Source organism: Piliocolobus tephrosceles, chromosome 19 (assembly GCF_002776525.5).
Source record: "Piliocolobus tephrosceles isolate RC106 chromosome 19, ASM277652v3, whole genome shotgun sequence".
NCBI classification, from domain to species: Eukaryota; Metazoa; Chordata; class Mammalia; order Primates; family Cercopithecidae; genus Piliocolobus; species Piliocolobus tephrosceles.
The window spans coordinates 18,226,968-18,246,181 of NC_045452.1; the positions used below are offsets into that span (position 1 = coordinate 18,226,968).

A 19,214-nucleotide genomic window follows, 5' to 3' on the forward strand; every position below is an offset into this window, starting at 1 on the left:
GCAAGCTCCGCCTCCTGGGTTTACGCCATTCTCCTGCCTCAGCCTCCGGAGTAGCCGGGACTACAGGTGCCCGCCACCACGCCCAGCTAGTTTTTTTGTATTTTTTTTAGTAGAGACGGGGTTTCACCATGTTAGCTAGGATGGTCTCGATCTCCTGACCTCGTGATCCACCTGTCTCGGCCTCCCAAAGTGCTGGGATTACAGGCTTGAGCCACCGCGCCCGGCCGGAAACGAACTTCTTACAACAAATGATGACACCCAGATTCTGAATTCCACATAGAAATTGCTGAATCTCATCCCCACTTTGCCAGGAATCTTTGAAGAAAGGACTGTAAATCGTTAATGCAGATAAGACGATGAAGGAGAGACCAAACAGACTTATATTTTATTTCATCTGCTAAACGTCAGAGAGCAAGTTAGATACACATTCCACAAAGCGTCAAAGGCCCTCGTAGTCTCGGTGGAAGGATAAACTCCAGCTCCACATCACTGGTTTAAGTTTCTTCCTCTGAAAGACACAAAAAATGTAAGAGAAATAAGCCAGGTTGTGTAATAATGGCGTTCACTTTCCTTTCTGAACCTCTGCTGGACTGCGTGTGAGTTTTCAGCCCTTCTACTCAGAAGTGAAGCCTTTTAGATCCTCACAGGGCCGGGCAGGTATTTCCTTCAGTCACCAGCTGGTGCAGCTGGAGAGACAACTTTCAAGCTATTTAACCCACAGCGGAGCTTTTCTCTCTGGACCATGGGCTTCCATCCGGGACTTCCCTCATCTTTCTCTACCTCTGCCACAGTCCAGCCACTTCTCTAAAACACCGCTATCCTCCCCAACCACTTGATGTGATCTAAAGGCTCTGGAAGAAGCTCTTGGAGGCAAAGTGAATGCTGCTTCACACTTAAATCTCGGAATTCTCGAAGTTTTATCAAGGTTAAAGATCACGATGGCTCTAGAACTTGCTCTGTGCTAGCCCACACATCACTCTAGACCTCAGAAAGTGGGTTGCTACACACCTTCTTCTTCCTCTTCCTCCTCCTCCTCTTCCTCCTCGTCTTCATCAGAGCTGAAGGTGCCATCAGGGAGGCTGTAGACACGGATGACCTGCTTGTTGGGGTCCTTGAGGATGAGGTATTTGCCCTCCTCCAGCTTCATGCAGATGTCGATGACGCAGCGTAGAATGCCCCAGGCATTCTCCACGCTCAGGTTGATCTGGCTGGCAAACTCATTAGGCTTAAACTGCTGGGTGCCCAGGATGACGTGGCGTGAGGAGTCTTTCACGTGGTACCGAGAAACATAACTAACAGAGGAAGGGATATCAGTGGTCAGAGCCGGTGGCACAGAGACAGCGACACTTGGTATCAAATGTCAACGAAATGATGATACCTGGTCCACTGCTATTTTCAAGGGGAAGGGAAAACTCTGTCTTCTGGATGTTCACTTCCGGATTTCACTGACATCACTGCCCTAGTTCAGGACTCCATTCAGCATGCCTGCTGTTTGGCATCTGTCTCCTAACCGATCCCTCCGTCTCTACCCCATCCCTGGATTTATCTCTGCCAGTCAATTGTCCAGTACACGGGGAGGGGAGGGCCAGCCTCCCTATCCAGACCCTTCCTGTCACAAGATCAGCTGCCAGCTCCTGCACAGGACTCTCACCCAAGCTTGAGGTATTCAGATCCAGCCAGCAAAGCACAGCAGGTCCACCGGGCCAACTTGTAGCTGTTGTTCTTCAGCTCTGTGGCAATGACGGCCCCTCGCTGAGAGTCCAGCTTCTGACGCCAGTCAACGCCGTTACAGTGCTGCAGGAGAGCCCCGTTAGAGAAGCAGAAGCAAGCTCTAAATGCCCAAGGTGCTGGGAGCTCCTCTGGCAGAGAAGGAACTCCTCAGTCTGCTTGCTTAGAAAGTGGGTAGGTACGCACTAAATCATTATCATTTAAGAGACAAAGACACGGTCCCTTCCCTTGCACAGCCTGCCGCACAGCAGGCACCCAACGACTTACAGTTCCTCTCTTCTAAAAGCTCACCTAGACAGGGAGTGATGGACACACACACACACACACAACCACACACACACTTTAAACAGCAGAGGCAAGTGTCTACTGTGTGTTGCATGGTAAGGAAGGGCTTCACAGAGGATGTGTAACAGTGAGCTAAGTGGAGAATACTGGCACGAGTGCAGGCACAGACAGGAGCTCTTGATCTGAGAGGCACGGTGGGATAGGAAAGACAGGCGGAGCTGGCCTGAGATGGGGGTGGAAGCCTGCAGTGGGTGCACAGCTGAGTCTGACATTTTACATAAATGCACACACAGCAGAAAAGGACCCCAAAGAGATCCTCTTTTCTACCCATATCATTTATAGACGTGGGAAGTTGGACCCAGAGTGAAATGACTGGTCAAAGGTCACATGACAAGAGGTTCCCAAACTTTCTTGGTTCATGGCAACCACAGGGCAAAAGAAATACTCAAGAATTCCTTTTAATTTTTTTTTTTTTTTTTTTTAGAAGTTTTGCTCTTGTCGCCCAGGCTGGAGTGCAGTGGCGCGATCTCAGATCACCACAACCTCCGCCTCCCGGGTTCAAGCGATTCTCCTACCTCAGCCTCCCTAGTAGCTGGGATTACAGGCGCCCGCCACCACGTCCAGCTAGTTTTTGTATTTTTGGTAGACACGGGGTTTCACCATGTTGGCCAGGCTGCTCTTGAACTCCTGACCTCAGGTGATCCGCCCGCCTCGGCCTCCCAGAGTGCTAGGATTAGAGGCGTGAGCCACAGTGCCTGGCCAATAATTCCTTTTATTTAGTTAGGTTCAAACCATGTAATAGTATTCTGACAAGATGTCTCTGGTGTTTCCCTAAAAAATTTAAAATATCCTGCAGCACCGCTGTGAGTATGCTTTTTTTTGAGATGGGGGTCTCACTATGTTGCCCAAGCTGGTGAGTTCAGGATTTGAACTCCTGAACCCATGCGATCCTCCCATCTCAGCCTCCTGAGCAGCTGGGATTCCAGGTGCGCACTACTGTGTGCAGCTTGCTGGGGCACGTTAGAGTCCTTCTCCCAATCTGCACTGCTGATGAAGCTGTGTATTGGCTTGATATCAGTGAAATCCAGGACTGAGTCAGAAGACAGCAAAGCCTTCTATTTTGCTAACAGCAATGTAAAAAAGGAGTTGGAGATGTTAGAGGCTCAGAGCTTAGGTGGGAGAAAGACAATGCTGAGGGACAGCTGGCCCAGAGGCAATGACAGGACTGGGGGCACATGGAAGGGGAAGGTGTTTTAGCAGAAAAACAATGGGAAGTATAATAAATCAGAGTAGATTTGAGAAATCATTTTCAAAGAGTTCATGGTTGAGGCCTGGGGTGGGCAGAATTCTAAGATGATCCCCAGCGACCCTTGCCCTTGCAGAGTCTCCTCCCCTTCACTGCAGGCAGAACCTATGGCTAGGATCAAATATCACCCCCATGATTATGCTACCTTGTATGTCAAAAGGGATTTTGCAGATGTAAGGCCCCCAATCAGTTAACCTTAATATACACTACCTGGCTGGGCCTCATACCCAACCGTATGAGTCTCATACCCAACCGTATGAGTCTCTCAAATCTAGGTGTAGAGATCAGAGACAGAGGAAGCCAGAGATTTGAAGCACGAGAAGGATCTGCTGTGCTGTTGCTAGCTTGGAGATGGAGGGGGCCACGTGACAAGGAATGCAGGTGGCCTCTAGGAGCTGAGAGAGGCTCCCAGCTGACAGCTGGCAGGGGGATGGGGGCCTCTGTCATCTAACTGCAGGGAAATGAACTCTACCTACAATGAAAATGGGCTTGGAAATGGCTTTTCTTTCAGAACCTCCAGATGAGAACTCAGTCCTGTTTCTATTGACACTGTGATTTCTGCCTTGTTTGGATTTGTGTCCCCACCCAAATAGCATATCAAATGGTAAACCCCAATGCTGGAGGAGGAGCATGGTGGGAGGTGACTGGATCATGGGGGCAGATTTTCCCCTTTGGCACTATTCTTGTGATATAGATTTCTCAAGAGATCTGGTTGTTTAAAAGTGTGTATCAACTTCCCCCTCTCTCTCTCTTCTACTCTGGCCACGTCAGATGTGCCTGCTTCTCCTTTGCTTTCTGCCACCATTGCAAGTTTCCTAAGGCCTCCTCAGTCATGCTTCCTGTAGAGCCTGCAGAACTGTGAGCCCATTAAACCTCCCTTCTTTATAAATTACCCACTCTCAGGCATTTCTTTACAGCAGTGCGAGAATGGACTAATACAAGGACCAGGCACACAGCACTGGACTTCCAACCTACAAAAATGTGAGCTAATAAATCAGTATTGTTAGGCTGGGTGCCATGGCTCATGCCTGTAATCCCAGCACTTTGGGAGGCCGAGACAGGCGTATCGCCTGAGGCCAGGAGTTCAAGACCAGTCTGACCAACATGGAGAAACCCTGTCTCTACTAAAAATACAAAATTAGCTAGGCGTGGTGGCGCATGCCTGTAATCCCAGCTACTCGGGAGGCTGAGGCAGGAGAATCGCTTGAACCCTGGAGGCGGAGGTTGCGGTAAGCCGAGATAGTCCCATTGCACTCCAGCCTGGGCAACAAGAGTGAAACTGTCTCAAAAAATAAAAAATAAAAAATAAAAAATAAAAAAAATATATATAAATCGGCATTGTTAAGTCACCAAGTTTCTGTTAATTTGTTACGGAGCAAAAGATAACTAACACAAAGTTGTATAATAAAGAAGTACATGTGGCAAAGAGAGCTGTCTAGGTGACTCCACGGGTCAAAAAGGAGGGGAGCCAGCAAAGACAACATGCGAAGGGAACAGGGGAAACGGGTGAGACCAGAGTAACGCGGTAACACAGAGGGCAAAGCAACACAGGCGCAACGACCCCGAATGCTTTGGGGAGCTCACTGGGAAAAGTCCAACAACAGGCCACTGGCCCCAGAGGGAGGTCACAGCAAACCTCCCAGTGTGCTCCTCCAACAGGTGATGTGGGTGGGGGTGGGGTGGAAATGGAAAGAGGAGGAAAAGTGAAGGAAGCATGTTTCTTTCCAGGTGCCTCTGAAGCGTCAATTCCAAGCCAGATCTTAGAATCCATGAGTTCAGGAAATGAGGAATTGGAAAAAAGGTATGAAAAGACTGAAGGCAGTGGCTCAATGAAAGAAGAGGTCAAAAAGAAGAGAGGCCAGACTTATAGGAAACTGCCAACCCAGATAATAGGAGAGGAAAAAATCAGATGCTCAGAGAGCAGAAGCCAACAGGAGGCCACAATGGAACAGAGATGAAGAAAGTACTGGAAGAAGGGAATTAAATGGTTCCTGTGTAAATAATAAACAGAAAAGTTCTTAACACTTAACATAGTTCTACACACAGAGTCATGCTCTTTCTCGGCAACGAACTAGGCAGAGGAAAAAACTCACAAGACAAAAAAAATCCAGGTAGCTCTCTACGTAATGAAAAGGGATAAGAAACAGCTTACACAACCTAGCCTGTGTAAACAGGCACTGTAGGGAACAGAGACATGGTGTCACCAGGAGGGTGATGGAGATGGCGGCTCACCCTGGAATCCCACTCATTCAGTGTCTTGATGTTGATGAAGGACACTTCCCCGTTGGCTCCAGTCATGACGCCATCATGCTCACAACGGACAATAAGGTCAATGTCGTCTCCAAGCTTCCACCTGCGGTAACTGCAGCGAAGGAGAGACTCACGTGGTCACTGGGGATTCGACAGAGTGGGGCCCATACTCCAATCTGGTCACAATACCCACCAGAGAGGTGACCTACCGGTAAGCAACAGAGGCGATTTCATTCTTATCCATGTCGTCCTCTACAAACGGGTTTGGGTTGGGGAAGTTGTATCTTTCCTTCCCCTGCAAAAACAAAGGTGTCACAAGACCGAGCTGACAAGGCCGAGGCCAATCAGTCAGACCCAGCACCTCTGCTTAGTTGCAGCTCTGGCTAGTTCCTGGGGCCCTTGATGGGGCTCTGAGCTCGCTGCCTGTTTTATGCCTACTTGACCCCTCCCAACTGTTAGCACCTGATGAATGAAAACGAGTTAGTAACCATGCCCATCTCTACTTCATTTTTTGCCATGGCACACATCACCATTTGATGTAAATCAATTTATTATTTATGGTTCACTGTGTTTTCTCCTCCACTATCATGAAATTCTGTAAGGACAGGAACTTTGTCCAAAGTCAGACAGCCTGACCCCCAAGCCCAGGCACGTAACTCCCCTGCTAAAGGTGGGGACTGGGTCTGTCCTGCTCCATCCCACAACCCAAGAGCCTAGCAAAAAGCAGATGCTCCACAAATAGCAGCTGGTTAAATAAGAATGAATCAACGCCCAGAGACTTGTTTCCTCACCATTCTTAAGCACTGCTGGGAGAAATTGTGGTTGATGTAGGTTGCCTCCATGGCCAGGTTGCGGGGTGAATTGAAGGAATTACCTTCATCTTGAGGGGGCTCATTGGCAGTCTCACTCACTGTCAGGAGGTCTGCAAAAGCGTGGCATGGTCACTCACCATGCAACAAAGAGTCACTGACAATGTGCGCAGCGCTGTGGGGAGATGTGGGGAGGCAAACAACACAGGTCCTTCCTTCAAAGAACCGCCCTCTCCTAAAGTGGGTCTCCCTGGTGTGGAACACCTAAGCGGGGGAGTGGGGCAGCTGCTCCAGGATAACTTAAGATAGCACCTGACATTCAGTTCAATCACACAGTAAGGAGGGTGCCCCTTTTCAGTCGTTCTGGATTCCTCAACAGAATGACTTTGTAAGCTTTTGAGTAAAGACTGCAGGCTTCAGGCTCAGAATATAAACTTTTTTTCTTTTTTTTTGAGATGGAGTTTTGCTCTGTCACCCAGGTTGGAGGGCAGTGGTGTGATCTCGGCTCACTGCAACCTCTGCCTCCCGGGTTCAAGCGATTCTCTTCCCTCAGCCTCCTGAGTAGCTGGGATTACAGGCACACGCTACCATGCCCGCCTAATTTTTGTATTTTTAGTAGAGACGGGGTTTCACCATGTTGACCAGGATGGTCTTGAACTCCTGACCTCAAGTGATTCTCTGCCTCAGCCTCCCAAAGTGCCAGGATTACAGGTGTGAGTCACCGTGTCCGGCCTGTTTTAATTTTTGAGACGGTTTTCTTTTATGACGTATAAATACATATACGTATGGCATAAAATATGTAAGTGTATGTACTGTAAGCAAACACTGAAGAAGGTATGCAAGATGGCAAAACTCAAAAAAGTGGTAAACAAGTAAAATTTGGGCCAGGCACGGTGGTTCACGCCTCTAATCATAGCACTTTGGGAGGCCAAGGCTGATGGATCACTTGAGGCCAGGAGTTCGAGACCAGCCTGGCCAACATGGTGAAACCGTCTCCACTAAAAATACAGCAAGTAGCCAGGTGTAGTGGCACAAGTCTGTAATTCTAGTTATTTGGGAGGCTGAGGCAGGAGAATGACTTGAATGTGGGAGGCGGAGGCTGCAGTGAGCCAAGATTGTGCCACTGCACTCCAGCCTGGGTGACAGAGTGAGACTAGGTCTTGGGAAAAGAAAAAAAAAAAAAAAGCAACATTTGGAAGCCTGCTATCAGGGTGCAGTGAGGACTCCAAAAGCTGAGGCCTCAAGCAGGCACTGCAGTGACAGTCTCTTCTAATCTCTGAAGAGCCCGGGAGAGATTCAGATGCTGCTGCTGTCAATGCCCTTGGGAAGATGGACCACTTTCTATCCATTCTCTAGCACCGGAGACTTGTTCTGTACCAACAAAAATACTCAATGCCTTTGTTCCCCAGGCATGCTTCTTACCAAAGTCAGAGTTGTCTCTCTTGTCAAAGAAGAGTTTGGATCCAACTCTCTGGACGACAATATCCCAGGAATACACTGAGCGGGTACAGCTCATCAGCGTGGCCAGGATGGCATCAGTGGCAAACACATTCCCCTGAGTTTTTGCCAGCTGAAAAGAGGATCAAAGAGAGAAGATGGAAAGACGCTCCCAGGTCTCACTGCCCACTCACAAGGACGGGAAAGAACTCCTTTGCTGACCACATAAATCCTTAAGAATGAGGCCCCACCTCATTGACCAAAAACGCTGCAGCCAGTCAGCCAGCAAGTTTCGGGTGGCAGTGGCACTGCAGTCCCCTAAGCACCTGCTCGACTCCAGCCAAGTGCTTCAGATGCTTTCACCTTTGCCCCAGGGGTACGTGCTATGTACATCTACCCCTGGCTGCGGATGAGAGAATTATGGCTCCACAGACTGAGCCAGGAAGCATGGCGGAACTGGGCTTCAAGTCCAGCTGTGTTTAACATCCACGTTTCCAGTCTACCTGGCAAAGTGCTTTTACATACAATACATACATTATTCCTATGTCTTCTGTTCTTTCTGCAGCTTCAGCTGTAGAAGCCGACAGCATTCCTACCTAGTGGGAGAGGGGCAGGAGGAGGCGCGCACCTTGCGGATGACAGGGTCGTCTGTGGTGGTGACAGTGTGGAAGATGCGCTTGATGCTCCGCAGCGGCTTCTCGCTCCTCGTGGTGATGCGGTCAAAGGCTTTGTCGTAGTATTCCAGGGCCCCGCAACACTCGCTGCGGGAAGAGCAGGCAGAGACATACCAGGTAAGGGAGATAAACCCCAGGTTTTTCTTTCTAAGCCATAGATCCAGAAGTCTTATCCAAAAGTCTAAAAGAGGTGGAAAGCAATTTCTGGCCAGAATAGGAGAGATGAATCCCCAGTGCCTGCTGAGTTCCTGTCCACTTAGGTTCTGGTAGAAAACAGAGCAAGCACAACTCATTCAGCCCAACGCCCCCATTTTAAAGGTAGGGCGACTGAGGCTAAGACAGGAGATGACTAGTTTCAGAGGCACCTGGGTAGGCTGACATCTGGTCTGGTGCTCTGGTTTCCCACTACCTAAGTTCCGCATGCTTGTCCTTTGAGGTAAGGAGCTATTTGAAATGTCAGGAGAAGCAAAGATTCTCCTGAAGAATTGCTGTGTTTCTTTTCCTGCCAAGAGTTTCGTAAACTTAATTTTATTGCTGTTTTGGTCAGGACGCCAGGAAACAGAAATATATAGTTTAATAATCAGCAAATTCCGTTCTTTCTTTCTTTCTCTTTCTGCCAAAAGAATTGTATAACTAATTTCTCCTTTGCTGAGGATGCCAGGAAGTTAAAAAGAAGTTTGTAGTCAGTGAACTTCTGCTTTTCCCCTTGGTCTTGATTTTTTTTTTTTTTTTTTTGAGATGGAGTTTTGCTCTTGTTGCCCAGGCTAGAGTGCAATGTCAAGATCTCAGCTCACTGCAACCTCCACCTCCAGGGTTTAAGCGATTTTCGCGCCTCAGCCTCCTGAGTATCTGGGATTACAGGGGTGTGCCACCACGCCCGGCTAATTTTTGTATTTTTAGTAGAGACTGGGTTTCACCATGTTGGCCAGGCTGCTCTTGAATTCCTGACTTCAGGTGATCTACTGCGCCTGGCCAGTCTTGATTTTTTTCAAACACCTCTGTTAACCTTATGCAATGTGGTCTGAGTAAGTGGCTTCAAAGCCTTTTTGGAAATACTAGGGCTAAAAAAATACCCATCACCAGATGGTCCACACACATAAGAGCAGAGCAGAAAGTAGTAGGATATGCTGCTTACATGTCCTGTGGCTCTGATACTTCCAAGTAGCGCATCTTCATCAACTGAGGAAAATCCATTTCCTCTTTCACCTCCCAGTCACTACGAACTTCAACTGAAGAGTCTCGGGGTTTCTGCAGTTGAAAAACATTAGAGGAAAAAAAAAGTTACAGTACATACAAAACATAAATAAAAGGCTAAAAATACAAAGAGCGCTCCAGCCTGAGTGACACGAGATCCTTCTCAAACAACCACCACACAAAATGGAGGGGCTCAGTGGCTCATGCCTGTGATCCCAGGACTTTGGGAAGCCAAGGCGGGCAGATCACCTGAGGTCAGGAGTTCGAGACCAGCCTGTCCAACCTAGTGAAACCCCATCTCTACTAAAAATACACAAATTAGCCAGGTGTGGTGATGCATGCCTGTAATTGCAGCTACTTGGGAGGCTGAGGCAGGAGAATAGCTTGAATCTGGGAGGTGGAGGCTGCAGTGAGCTGAGATAGCACCACTGCACTCCAGTCTGGGTGACAGAGCAAGACTCCGTCTCAATAACAGAGAAAAGAGAAAAAGAGCTTTTATTCAATAAATTGAGTGATGGAGTGCTGACTGTTTTATAAGATAGAATCCCTGACTCCCAGGAATTTATGGTCTGGAAGAGGACCAAAGGGATCAGAAGGTCAGAAACAAATGAGGTTCCACTCCCAGGTAATGATGTCACCTGATAAACATGTAGCAGGTCCTTCATATTTCTCTCAGGGTATTAACTATCCTTGATACAGCATCATATCCAACAAAATGGAGCTTCACTTTTGCTTACACGTGTTCTGTTCTCAGAATGCCCACCCAAGCATACGCAGGTGAACGTTCACAGCAGCATCAATAATACTCAAAAAGTGAAAAACCACCCAAATGTTCATCAGCGTGTGAAAGGCTCAAAAAAAACATGATGTATCAATTCAAAGGACTCTTATTTGGCAATAAACAAGAAATGAAGCTCAGTTGGGCTGGGTGTGGTGCCTCACACCTGTAATCCCAGCACTTTGGGAGGCTGAGGTGTGTGGATTATCTGAGATCAGGAGCAGGAGGATTATCTGAGGTCAGGAGTTTGAGACCAGCTGGGCCAACATGGTGAAACCCTGCCTCTACAAAACACACACAAAAAAATAGCCAGACGTGTTGGCGCGCGCCTGTAATCCTAGCTACCTGGGAGGCTGAGGTTGCAGTGAGCCAAGATCGTGCCACTGGCACTGCAGCTTGGGTGACAAGAGTGAGATTCAGTCTAAAAACAAAACCCACAACCAACAGCAAATGAAGCACAGCTGCCCTTCAGCCACATGGGTTTGAAGTACATGGGTCTACCCATATGCAGATTTTCTCGAAACAAACATGGACTGGAAATACAAGTCGGGCGCAGTGCCTCACGTCTGTAATCCCAGCACTCTGGGAGGCTGAGGTGGGCGGACTGCTTGAGCTCAGGAGTTTGAGACCAGCCTGGGGAACATGGCAAAACCCCATCTCTACAAAAAATACAAAAATTAGCCAGGTATGGTGGTGCATGCCCGAAGTCTCAGCTACTCAGAAGGCTGAGGTGGGAGGATTGCTTGAACCCAGCAAACAGAGATTGCAGTTGGCTAAGATCATGCCACCGCACTCCAGCCTGGGTGACAGAGCGAGACCCTGTCTCAAAAAAGAAAAAAAAAAAGAAAAATACAGTTTTCTTGGGATGTAAACCCCAAGTATATGGAGGGCCAACTTTTCATATATGTGGGTACCACAGGCCGACTGTGGGACCTGAGAATGTGTAGACTTTCATATACTGAAGGACAACTGTACCAGCACACGCTGCCACATGGATGACTCTTGAAAACATGCAAAATAAAAGCTACCAGTTACAAAAGACCATATATTGTATGATTCCATGTATGTAAAATGTATAGAACAAAAAATCAATCCAGAGACAGAAGACAGATTTGTAGCTGCCTAGGGCTGGGGTATTGGGCGTGTTAGCGTTTGGCCTCCTGGAACTCATGTGGCAAGCTGGTTGCTACTGTGGCAGTGTCGGGAGGTAGGGCCTTTAAGAGATTAGGTCGTTAAAAGGAATAAATGCCTCATGCCCTTCTCTCAGCAATGGGCTAACTACCCAAAGAGTTTAGCCCTTTTCTCTGTTGCACTCTCCTCCCCCTTCTGCCTTTTCTGCCCTGCTATCAAGCAGCATGAGGCCCTCACCAGATGCGGCTCCTGATCCAGGACTTCCTAGTCTCCAGAACCATGAGCTAAAAAAACCACTTTATAACTCACCCACTCTCAGGTATTCTGTTCTGGCAACAGAAAACAGATCAAGACAGGGTGACTGTTAAAGGGTAAGGGATTCTTTTGAGGGTGATGAAAATGGTCTGAAATTGACAAGTTACAGAACTCTGCAAATATGTTAAAAATGACTAAATTGTACGGTATGTGAAGTATATCTCATCTAAGCTATTATAAAGACAACCAAATAAACAGAACCAAATTCCAAGGCAGAATTGTGGCATAAATGCATTACCTGTGATTTCTGATCCCATTTCTGCCTAACCCCAAATTGCTTCTGGAACTTTTTCTGCAGTCGAATGCGTTCTCTGGAAAGACAGAAATATGATCTCAGTGCAGACCTTAGTATCAGTGGCTTCCTCAAAAGGCACAGGCTGCCATTCTCTTCAGCTAAAACTTGCCATCATCACTAACTCCTTTGAACTATGAAAAAATGGGCTTAGAGAAAGGAAGAGACCCAGAGAGTGCACACTGGAGGTGCTAGAAAAGGCACACTGCCTCCGAATACTGACCAGGCATATTTTACTTCATCTATAGTGACTGTTCACTGATAGCTCCAATCTGGGGTGTAGTGGCCGCTGGACCACACACCACCAGGAGGCTCCCAGGACCAGCATACATGGGGCTTCCTGGGGTTGTCCCAGAGCAGAACTGAGCCAAGGTAAGCTCCAGAGCCTCTTCTTGCCTGCCTGGGTTTCCCTTCAGTGCACACGGCCAGCACAAGGAGTTAAGTTTGCTGCCCATGCTATCTGCCATGAACCACCCTGAGAACGACAAGCCAAAAGGTGGCTTAACTGGTTGTAGAAAGTATTTTCCTCTTTTTTTTTTTTTTTGCAATGATGGGGAAGACAACCACCCTCCTGCTTTTGTCCTACTGTTTCCAACTACGGCCAGTCTGGGAAGGGTGTCTTGTTCCAGCAGGATGAAAATTTCACCTCTCTTTCTGTTTGGCACTCTTAGGCAGGATCTGCAGGTTGAACTGCAACATGTTCCGACGATCTTTGTCTCTGCGGAGGTTCCTCTAGGCATCAGCAAGAAATATCCGTGTTAGCATCTTGGAGATTTGGCTCACAATAGGCAGAACGAGCGGGAGGTCTTTAGAGTAAGTTTAGGGTGCCAAATCCCAAGTTTCACATCTTGCTCTGTGCTTTCACTCTACGGCATCAATAGCTTGGGGGTATTAGGGGGTAAGTATTTGGACTTCGCTTAGACTTACATTCCCATGACATATTTTTCATTGAAGTATGTTTACTGGGTCTCATTAAGTTGCTGAGTTTGCCTCTTTAAGTAATAATACGCAACCTGACTGGACTGTCTACTTAATAAAGTCTGCACACATCAATTTTGTGTGGCAACAGGCACGGCTGCACCTTCTTATCCAGCACAAATGCTTTTAGCATACAAGTCTGATGTCCTACCTACTGGTAAACAGAAACATAAACTATTTAAATGCATCCCTGAACCTAGTTCAAGTTTACCTTGGTACCTCTTGTTATGGAACAGTGACCTGAGATTCACCTGAGAAGACCTCTAATATGCTTCCCTCCCTCATTAGGAGTCACAAGGTAGCATTTTTAGGCAGGTGATGGCCAACAGGAACAGCCCCAAGATGGTGGTTGCTGGCTCTTGGCTTACCTGGGCAAATCTCATCCGATTCCGCTGGTAGGCCGTCTTCTGTGTGCGTGCTGTATCCACCAGCTGGAAGCTGCTTTCATCCTCCTCGTGGAAATAAGCATACTGACTTCCACCACCAAACTGAGAGGAGTACTTATCTGAAGGCAAAAGTGACGGCATGTAGTAACTACACTCACAGACTTGACCAGATACGCACCAGTCTAAAGCCTGGCTATTTCAAGGGTGGTCTTGAGACCTGTAGCATTGGCTGGAAGCTTGTCAGACACACAGACTCACAGTCCCACCCCATACCCACTGAAACAGAACCAGCATTTTAGCAAGATCCCCAGGTGATTCATATGCACATTCAATTTTGAAAAACTCTAGTCTAAAGAACTTTCTAAGCCAAGACTCTGAAGGACTCAAGGTAACCCATTTCACTCTCTGCTTTATTGTGTGAGAATCTGAGGTATTTACTGCTAACCACCAACTCCATTATCAGGGACCCACGGCAGGTATGTCTAATAGATCACGATATACTTTCTTGCCAATCTCAGCCTCAGCTATCCTAACTTAGTTCTCCAGGCAGCCACCTCCAACTATCTGAAATGGCACAGAGAAAAAGCCTTTTTATAGTACCAGGATCTTAAAACCAGGGGTTTTAATTTTTTTTTTTTTGAGACAGGGTCTGGCTCTGTCACCAGGCTGGAGTGCAGTGGCATGATCTTGGCTCACTGCAACCTCTGCCTTCTGGGTTCAAGTGATTCTCCTGCCTCAATCTCCCAAGCAGCTGAGATTACAGGCACATGCTACCATGCCCGGCTAATGTTTTCAACAGGTTTTTAAAAGGGCCCCAAACCCCACTGTAATAGGCTAGACCTCTTTAATGAACAGACTAAGTTTTGGGGGCTAGTTCCAAAAATGTGGTTACTGTTAAAGTCCAGACCACATCCCTAAACATCCCTAAAAGCTATGAATTATTGTTGCCAGTTCCTTCCCATTCCAAAAAAGCTTTCAGATGAAGGTCATGAGAATAAAGAACAACTTTCCCAAGGCCCTGTTTGGGGCATTCAGCCGCAGAAACACTTACTTGTGTACCTCTTATCTTGGTACGTGGCTCCTGTCCAGTCTGCGACCTATGCACAACAAGACAAGACAGAGAATGCACAGGTCAACCAGGCAAGCTTCTGCAGACCCGGAAACCCCTGAAAGCGAGAGGATAGCGTGGGAGAGTCTCAGATTTCGTCCACAACACCTCTCTAAGTGCCCAGCTCTCCTATCACTACACCCAGAGATGACAACCTTTCTCAGCTGCCATCCCTATAAAAAATTCACGAGTTAAGATTTTGAGACAATAAAATCTAAACAGGGACTCGACAGTAGCAGCCACAGCTGCAAAGATTCAGACTCCTGCTGACAGGCAAGTACCTTTCCTAGCCGATCTCCTTTGCTGAACGGCTGGTAGGGCATATCCCGAAACTGCTCGGGAACAGCGCAGGGACCCCAGCCGGAGGGGTTGTCCTGGATCACGGGTGTCATGAACTTTGCCATCTTCCAAAACCTGAAAAATATAAATCATGTGAGTAGCGGCATGAACGAAGGCCTCAGAGTACAAAAAGCCTTCCATATGAAGCAAAGACATAAATGACAGAATTCAAAAAAGCAACACGCAAACTGGAACCCTCAACTGTTGAGCAACTACTACTGTTTGTTAATTATACTGTGAATATGTACTTAAAACTGAGAAGAATGCAAACAAAACTGATCGACCCTATGTCATTAATTTCATGAAACTCTTTCACTGTAACATCTTTAAAAGGAGGCTGTACCTTTGCTTGACAGGGTGTCATATTGATTGGTAGTTTTTCTTTTTTTGTGTTACACAATGTAAGTGTTTGAAGAAACTCAATGGTGTCACAGATTTGATAAAATGTACTGTTTTTTCAAATATAGTAACCTTGTTTTGGTTCTGAGATATACCTTCACCAATTCATACAAACTCAACTTCCCTAAGACTTAGTAGTCTTTTTCTTTGTTTTTGGAGACAGAGTCTCACTTTGTCACCTATGCTGGAGTGCAGTGGCATGCAACCTCCGCTTTCTGGGTTCAAGTGATTCTCCTGCCTCAGCCTCCTGAGTAGCTGGGATTACAGGCAAGCGCTGCCTGGCTATTTTTTGTGCTTTTAGTAGAGATGGGGTTTCACCATGTTGTCCAGGTTAGTCTTGAACTCCTGACCTCAAATGATCCGCCCACCTCCGCCTCCCAAAGTGCTGGGATTACAGGCGTGAGCCACCACGTCCAGCCCTTAGTCTTTTTCATCTGCAAAATAAACAAGATCCTTGTTTTAAGCACTTTGTAAAATGCCACACAAGTATTCAGACTTGCAAAAGTACATTTATGCTTACAGAGTGCTGAGAAAAAAGGATCTTTAAGTATATCCTGAAATTCAATTTTCCTTTCTTATTGTTTCAATTTTCTGCCATCAACGCAAATCCTGTGTGCAGAGCAAGCGGACATAAAGCCAGGCAAAAGAACTGCCAGAAGGCCAAGGAGGTCCCCATAGACCTCAGGCCCAAAGTGGCCACGTCAGATGTTCATGAACACTGCCAGGCACTGTTCTTAGGGGTTACCACTCATTCATTCATTCAATCCTGCCAACAATCCTGTGAGGCAGGAGCCAATGTTATCCGCACTTTCCAGATAAGAAAACCAAAGCATAGAGAAATGAAGAAATTGTCCAACGTTGAAATGCTAATTCATGAAAAATGTGAACCAAAGCAGTCTGACTACAGTGTCTGCACTCTGCGTAACGCTATAGCTCTCTCAGGGGAATTAAAAAACCAGGGTTCTACAGCAGATGGTTGCCTGACACTTCCTATAAAAAAACCTGTGCATTTATCTTCCGTTGTAACCTTCTGAAAATGCTTAGAAGGCATTCACTACACAAATATTTCTCCGAGGCTGGGTGCAGTGGCTCATGCCTGTAATCTCAGCACTTTGAGAGGCCGAGGTGGGCGGATCACGAAGTCAGGAGTTCGAGACCAGCCTGGTCAACATGGTGAAACCCAGTCTCTACTAAATATACAAAAATTAGCTGGGCATGGTGGTGGACACCTGTAATCCCAGCTACTCAGGAGGCTGAGGCAGGAGAGTCGCTTGAACCTGGTAGGCAGAGGTTGCAGTGAGCCAATATCGTGCCATTGCACTCCAGCCTGGGCAACATAGCAAGACTCCATCTCAAAAAGACAAAAATGCAGTATTTCTTGGAGGCTGGAGAACAATCAAAATAACAGGTATGCTGAACTTGGTAAACTCTCCCCAAAGCCCCATGCTGGGGAGATTGAGGCTTCCTTCAGAGATGACATTTGGGTGACAGCAACACAGAATAAACCTAGAAGCTTCATCTTCCTAATAGGAATTATAAGAAGAGGACAGAAGAAAAAGGGTGGTGGTCTCAGAACAATTCATATTAAATAAATATTGCTGAGCTCCTACATGTCAAGAACTATGCCAGATACTTTAACACCATTAACACCCCCTCACCCCCACTTTAGAGGCAAAAATTTGAAGCCCAGCCTAGCCAAGCAGCTGACGTCATCATTTCAAAACAGATTTGATTTCCAGGGGTGCCTGCTGTCAGTCTAGCTTTCTTCCCATTATATTATAGCTGGGCAGCAGCCCGCAAAGATCGGGGGCTTGAGACCGTACCTAATAATACCAAAAGTGAGTCTCAAGACACACTTTTAAAAATCGGGTTCTGTCAGAAGCTCAAGAAGGGAAGAGGGCCGAGGCTTGACCTGCATCATCTCTCTGGAAAGCCAGGGGTGAGATACCTTGGCTTTAATACATGGCTTTTTTTTTTTTTTTTGGAGAGCAGAGAGTAACCAGGAGGAGAAACTGAGTGCTCCGTAAAAACGAAGTAACAGCTGTATTGGTTAGAGGGGCAGGATAGGAAGGCTCCAAGAAGGCACTCAGAAGGGGCTCTGTGGCTGGCAGGCCACTACAGATCATACGCTGTCCATCACTGAACAGGGGGGTGGCGTACCTATCCTAGCCTCCAGTTTCACAAAAAAGGGAAGGTAACCTATGCACTGGGAATTCCTAAGAACAGGGGTCAAACACCGCTCAACCTGGCACCCCTAAGATCCCACTCAAAAAGTCAAGGTGTCTTCGGCCACTTCAGAAAGACCTTGTTGTTACCCCTCCGCCTTAACCCAGATGGGTTAACTGGCAATCAAATTCACCCAGTCCCTGGGCAATGAGCAGGGCCTAGGGCCAGGGACCTCACCCACAAGGTCTTGTCCCGCGTCCAGTAGTGTGCAGGACGTGGGGCCCCCGAAAGTGGATTCCTGCCCCGCCCAGCGGAGGAACGGCAACAGCAGGAAGGGACTAAGAGAGGTCTCTTCCGTGAGGCCCCCGAAGGCTGGACCTAGTCCGAGCCGGCTCCGGAGGTCCGCAGGAACCTATGAAACATGCCGCTCACCTGTAACGGCCTAGGCCGGCCGGGATGGCAACAGATAGTGCTAGCCGGGCACAGCGTTAGCAAGAGCACTCCGAGAAACCAGGAAAAAAGAAAACATGCGCGCGCAGCGGACGCCGCCGTAAACACGACCGGCGCTGTCGTAAACTGCGCTCCCGCTTCCTCTGGGTTGGGCGGAAGAACTTACGAGCCGTAAAGCGAAGGTCCACCCGGAAATCCTTTACTGCGTTTCGCCAGGCGTCCTTATTAGCCTCTGAGACGACGAGACACGAGAGATGTGATTGGTACTACGTCAGGCAGTATCCGGAACGCCCAAAGAGGGCGTTCATCACTGAAACGTGGCGGCCGCGCAATCGAAGCTAGAGGCGGGGAGCGGCTGGCGCCCCTCTGTGTCCCACAATGCTTCGCGGCACTTCTTAGCCTCCATGTATCCCACAGTCACCCGCGACTCCCGGCCTGCTCTATCAGCCTGCTTAGTGTGAAGCTCACCACAGGGAAGGTTGGTCGGGGTCTTCGGCGGGATTTATTGTTACTCCTCCTCCTTTATAGTTGTGGAAACTGAGGTTCAGAGGTGCCAAGTGACCTGCCTAGATCAGACTGCTAATTTAGGGTCTAACTGCCAGAGTTCAAACCATACTTACACGGTTCTCAAACTTAATTGTAGGACAGGGATTTCTGGAACACTGTTTTTATTTATTGTTTGAGACAGGGTCTCTCTCTGTCGTCCAGGCTGGAATGTGGTGGCAGGATCACGGCTCATTGCACCGTCGACTTCCCAGGTACAAGCGAGTAGCCTCCCGAGTAGCTGGGTTTACACAGGCACACACCACCACGCCTGCCTAAATTTTTGTATTTTTGGTAGAGATGGGGTTTTGTAATGTTGCTCAGGCCGGTCTCAAACTCCTGAGCTCAAGCAGTCCACCCACTGGGACTCCCAAAGGGCTAGGATTACAGGCATGAGCCGCCGTACCCGGCCAGCTAATTATTTTAAAAATTTTGTAGAGACAGGGTCTCACTATGTTGCCTGGGCTGGTCTTTAAGTCCTGGTCTAAAGTGATCCTCTCGCCTTAGCGTACGGATTAGCTGAGGCTACAGGTGCATATCACCATGCCTGGCTAATTTTTTATTTTTTAATATTTATTTATTTATTTTGAGATGGAGTCTATCTCTGTCATCCAGGCTGGAGTGCAGTGGCGGGATCTCAGCTCAC

At 47.7% G+C, this 19,214-nt stretch overlaps 1 protein-coding gene across 2 annotated transcripts; it reads right to left on the reverse strand.

The window, feature by feature from the left end:
- Positions 1 to 362: 362 nt before the first annotated feature.
- Positions 363 to 18,365, reverse strand: EIF3D (eukaryotic translation initiation factor 3 subunit D). 2 transcript variants are annotated; one of them, XM_023222086.2, is made up of 15 exons: positions 18,008 to 18,365; positions 14,953 to 15,085; positions 14,615 to 14,660; positions 13,546 to 13,682; positions 12,846 to 12,931; positions 12,146 to 12,218; positions 9,625 to 9,737; positions 8,444 to 8,576; positions 7,801 to 7,948; positions 6,361 to 6,491; positions 5,779 to 5,864; positions 5,552 to 5,681; positions 1,652 to 1,794; positions 1,009 to 1,292; positions 363 to 508 (listed from the first exon to the last, which is right to left on the reverse strand). In XM_023222086.2, exons 2-15 carry the CDS (start codon positions 15,073 to 15,075, stop codon positions 495 to 497), a joined length of 1,647 nt encoding a protein of 548 aa, XP_023077854.1. In that variant the 5' UTR covers positions 15,076 to 15,085; positions 18,008 to 18,365; the 3' UTR covers positions 363 to 494. The 2 variants fall into 2 exon arrangements, with proteins under 2 accessions (XP_023077854.1, XP_031790499.1); XM_031934639.1 differs by lacking the exon at positions 18,008 to 18,365 and having other exon boundaries at positions 14,953 to 15,091.
- Between the last annotated feature and the right edge of the window lie 849 nt (positions 18,366 to 19,214).

Coding starts and splice junctions, on each gene's coding strand:
- EIF3D (XM_023222086.2), bottom strand. CDS start 15,075: ATGGCAAAGTTCATGACACCCGTGATCCAGGACAACCCCTCCGGCTGG. Junction 8,577..9,624: donor GTATCAGAGCCACAGGACAT/GTAAGCAGCATA, acceptor CTCTTCCCGCAG/CGAGTGTTGCGGGGCCCTGG. Junction 7,949..8,443: donor ACGACCCTGTCATCCGCAAG/GTGCGCGCCTCC, acceptor TCCTCTTTTCAG/CTGGCAAAAACTCAGGGGAA.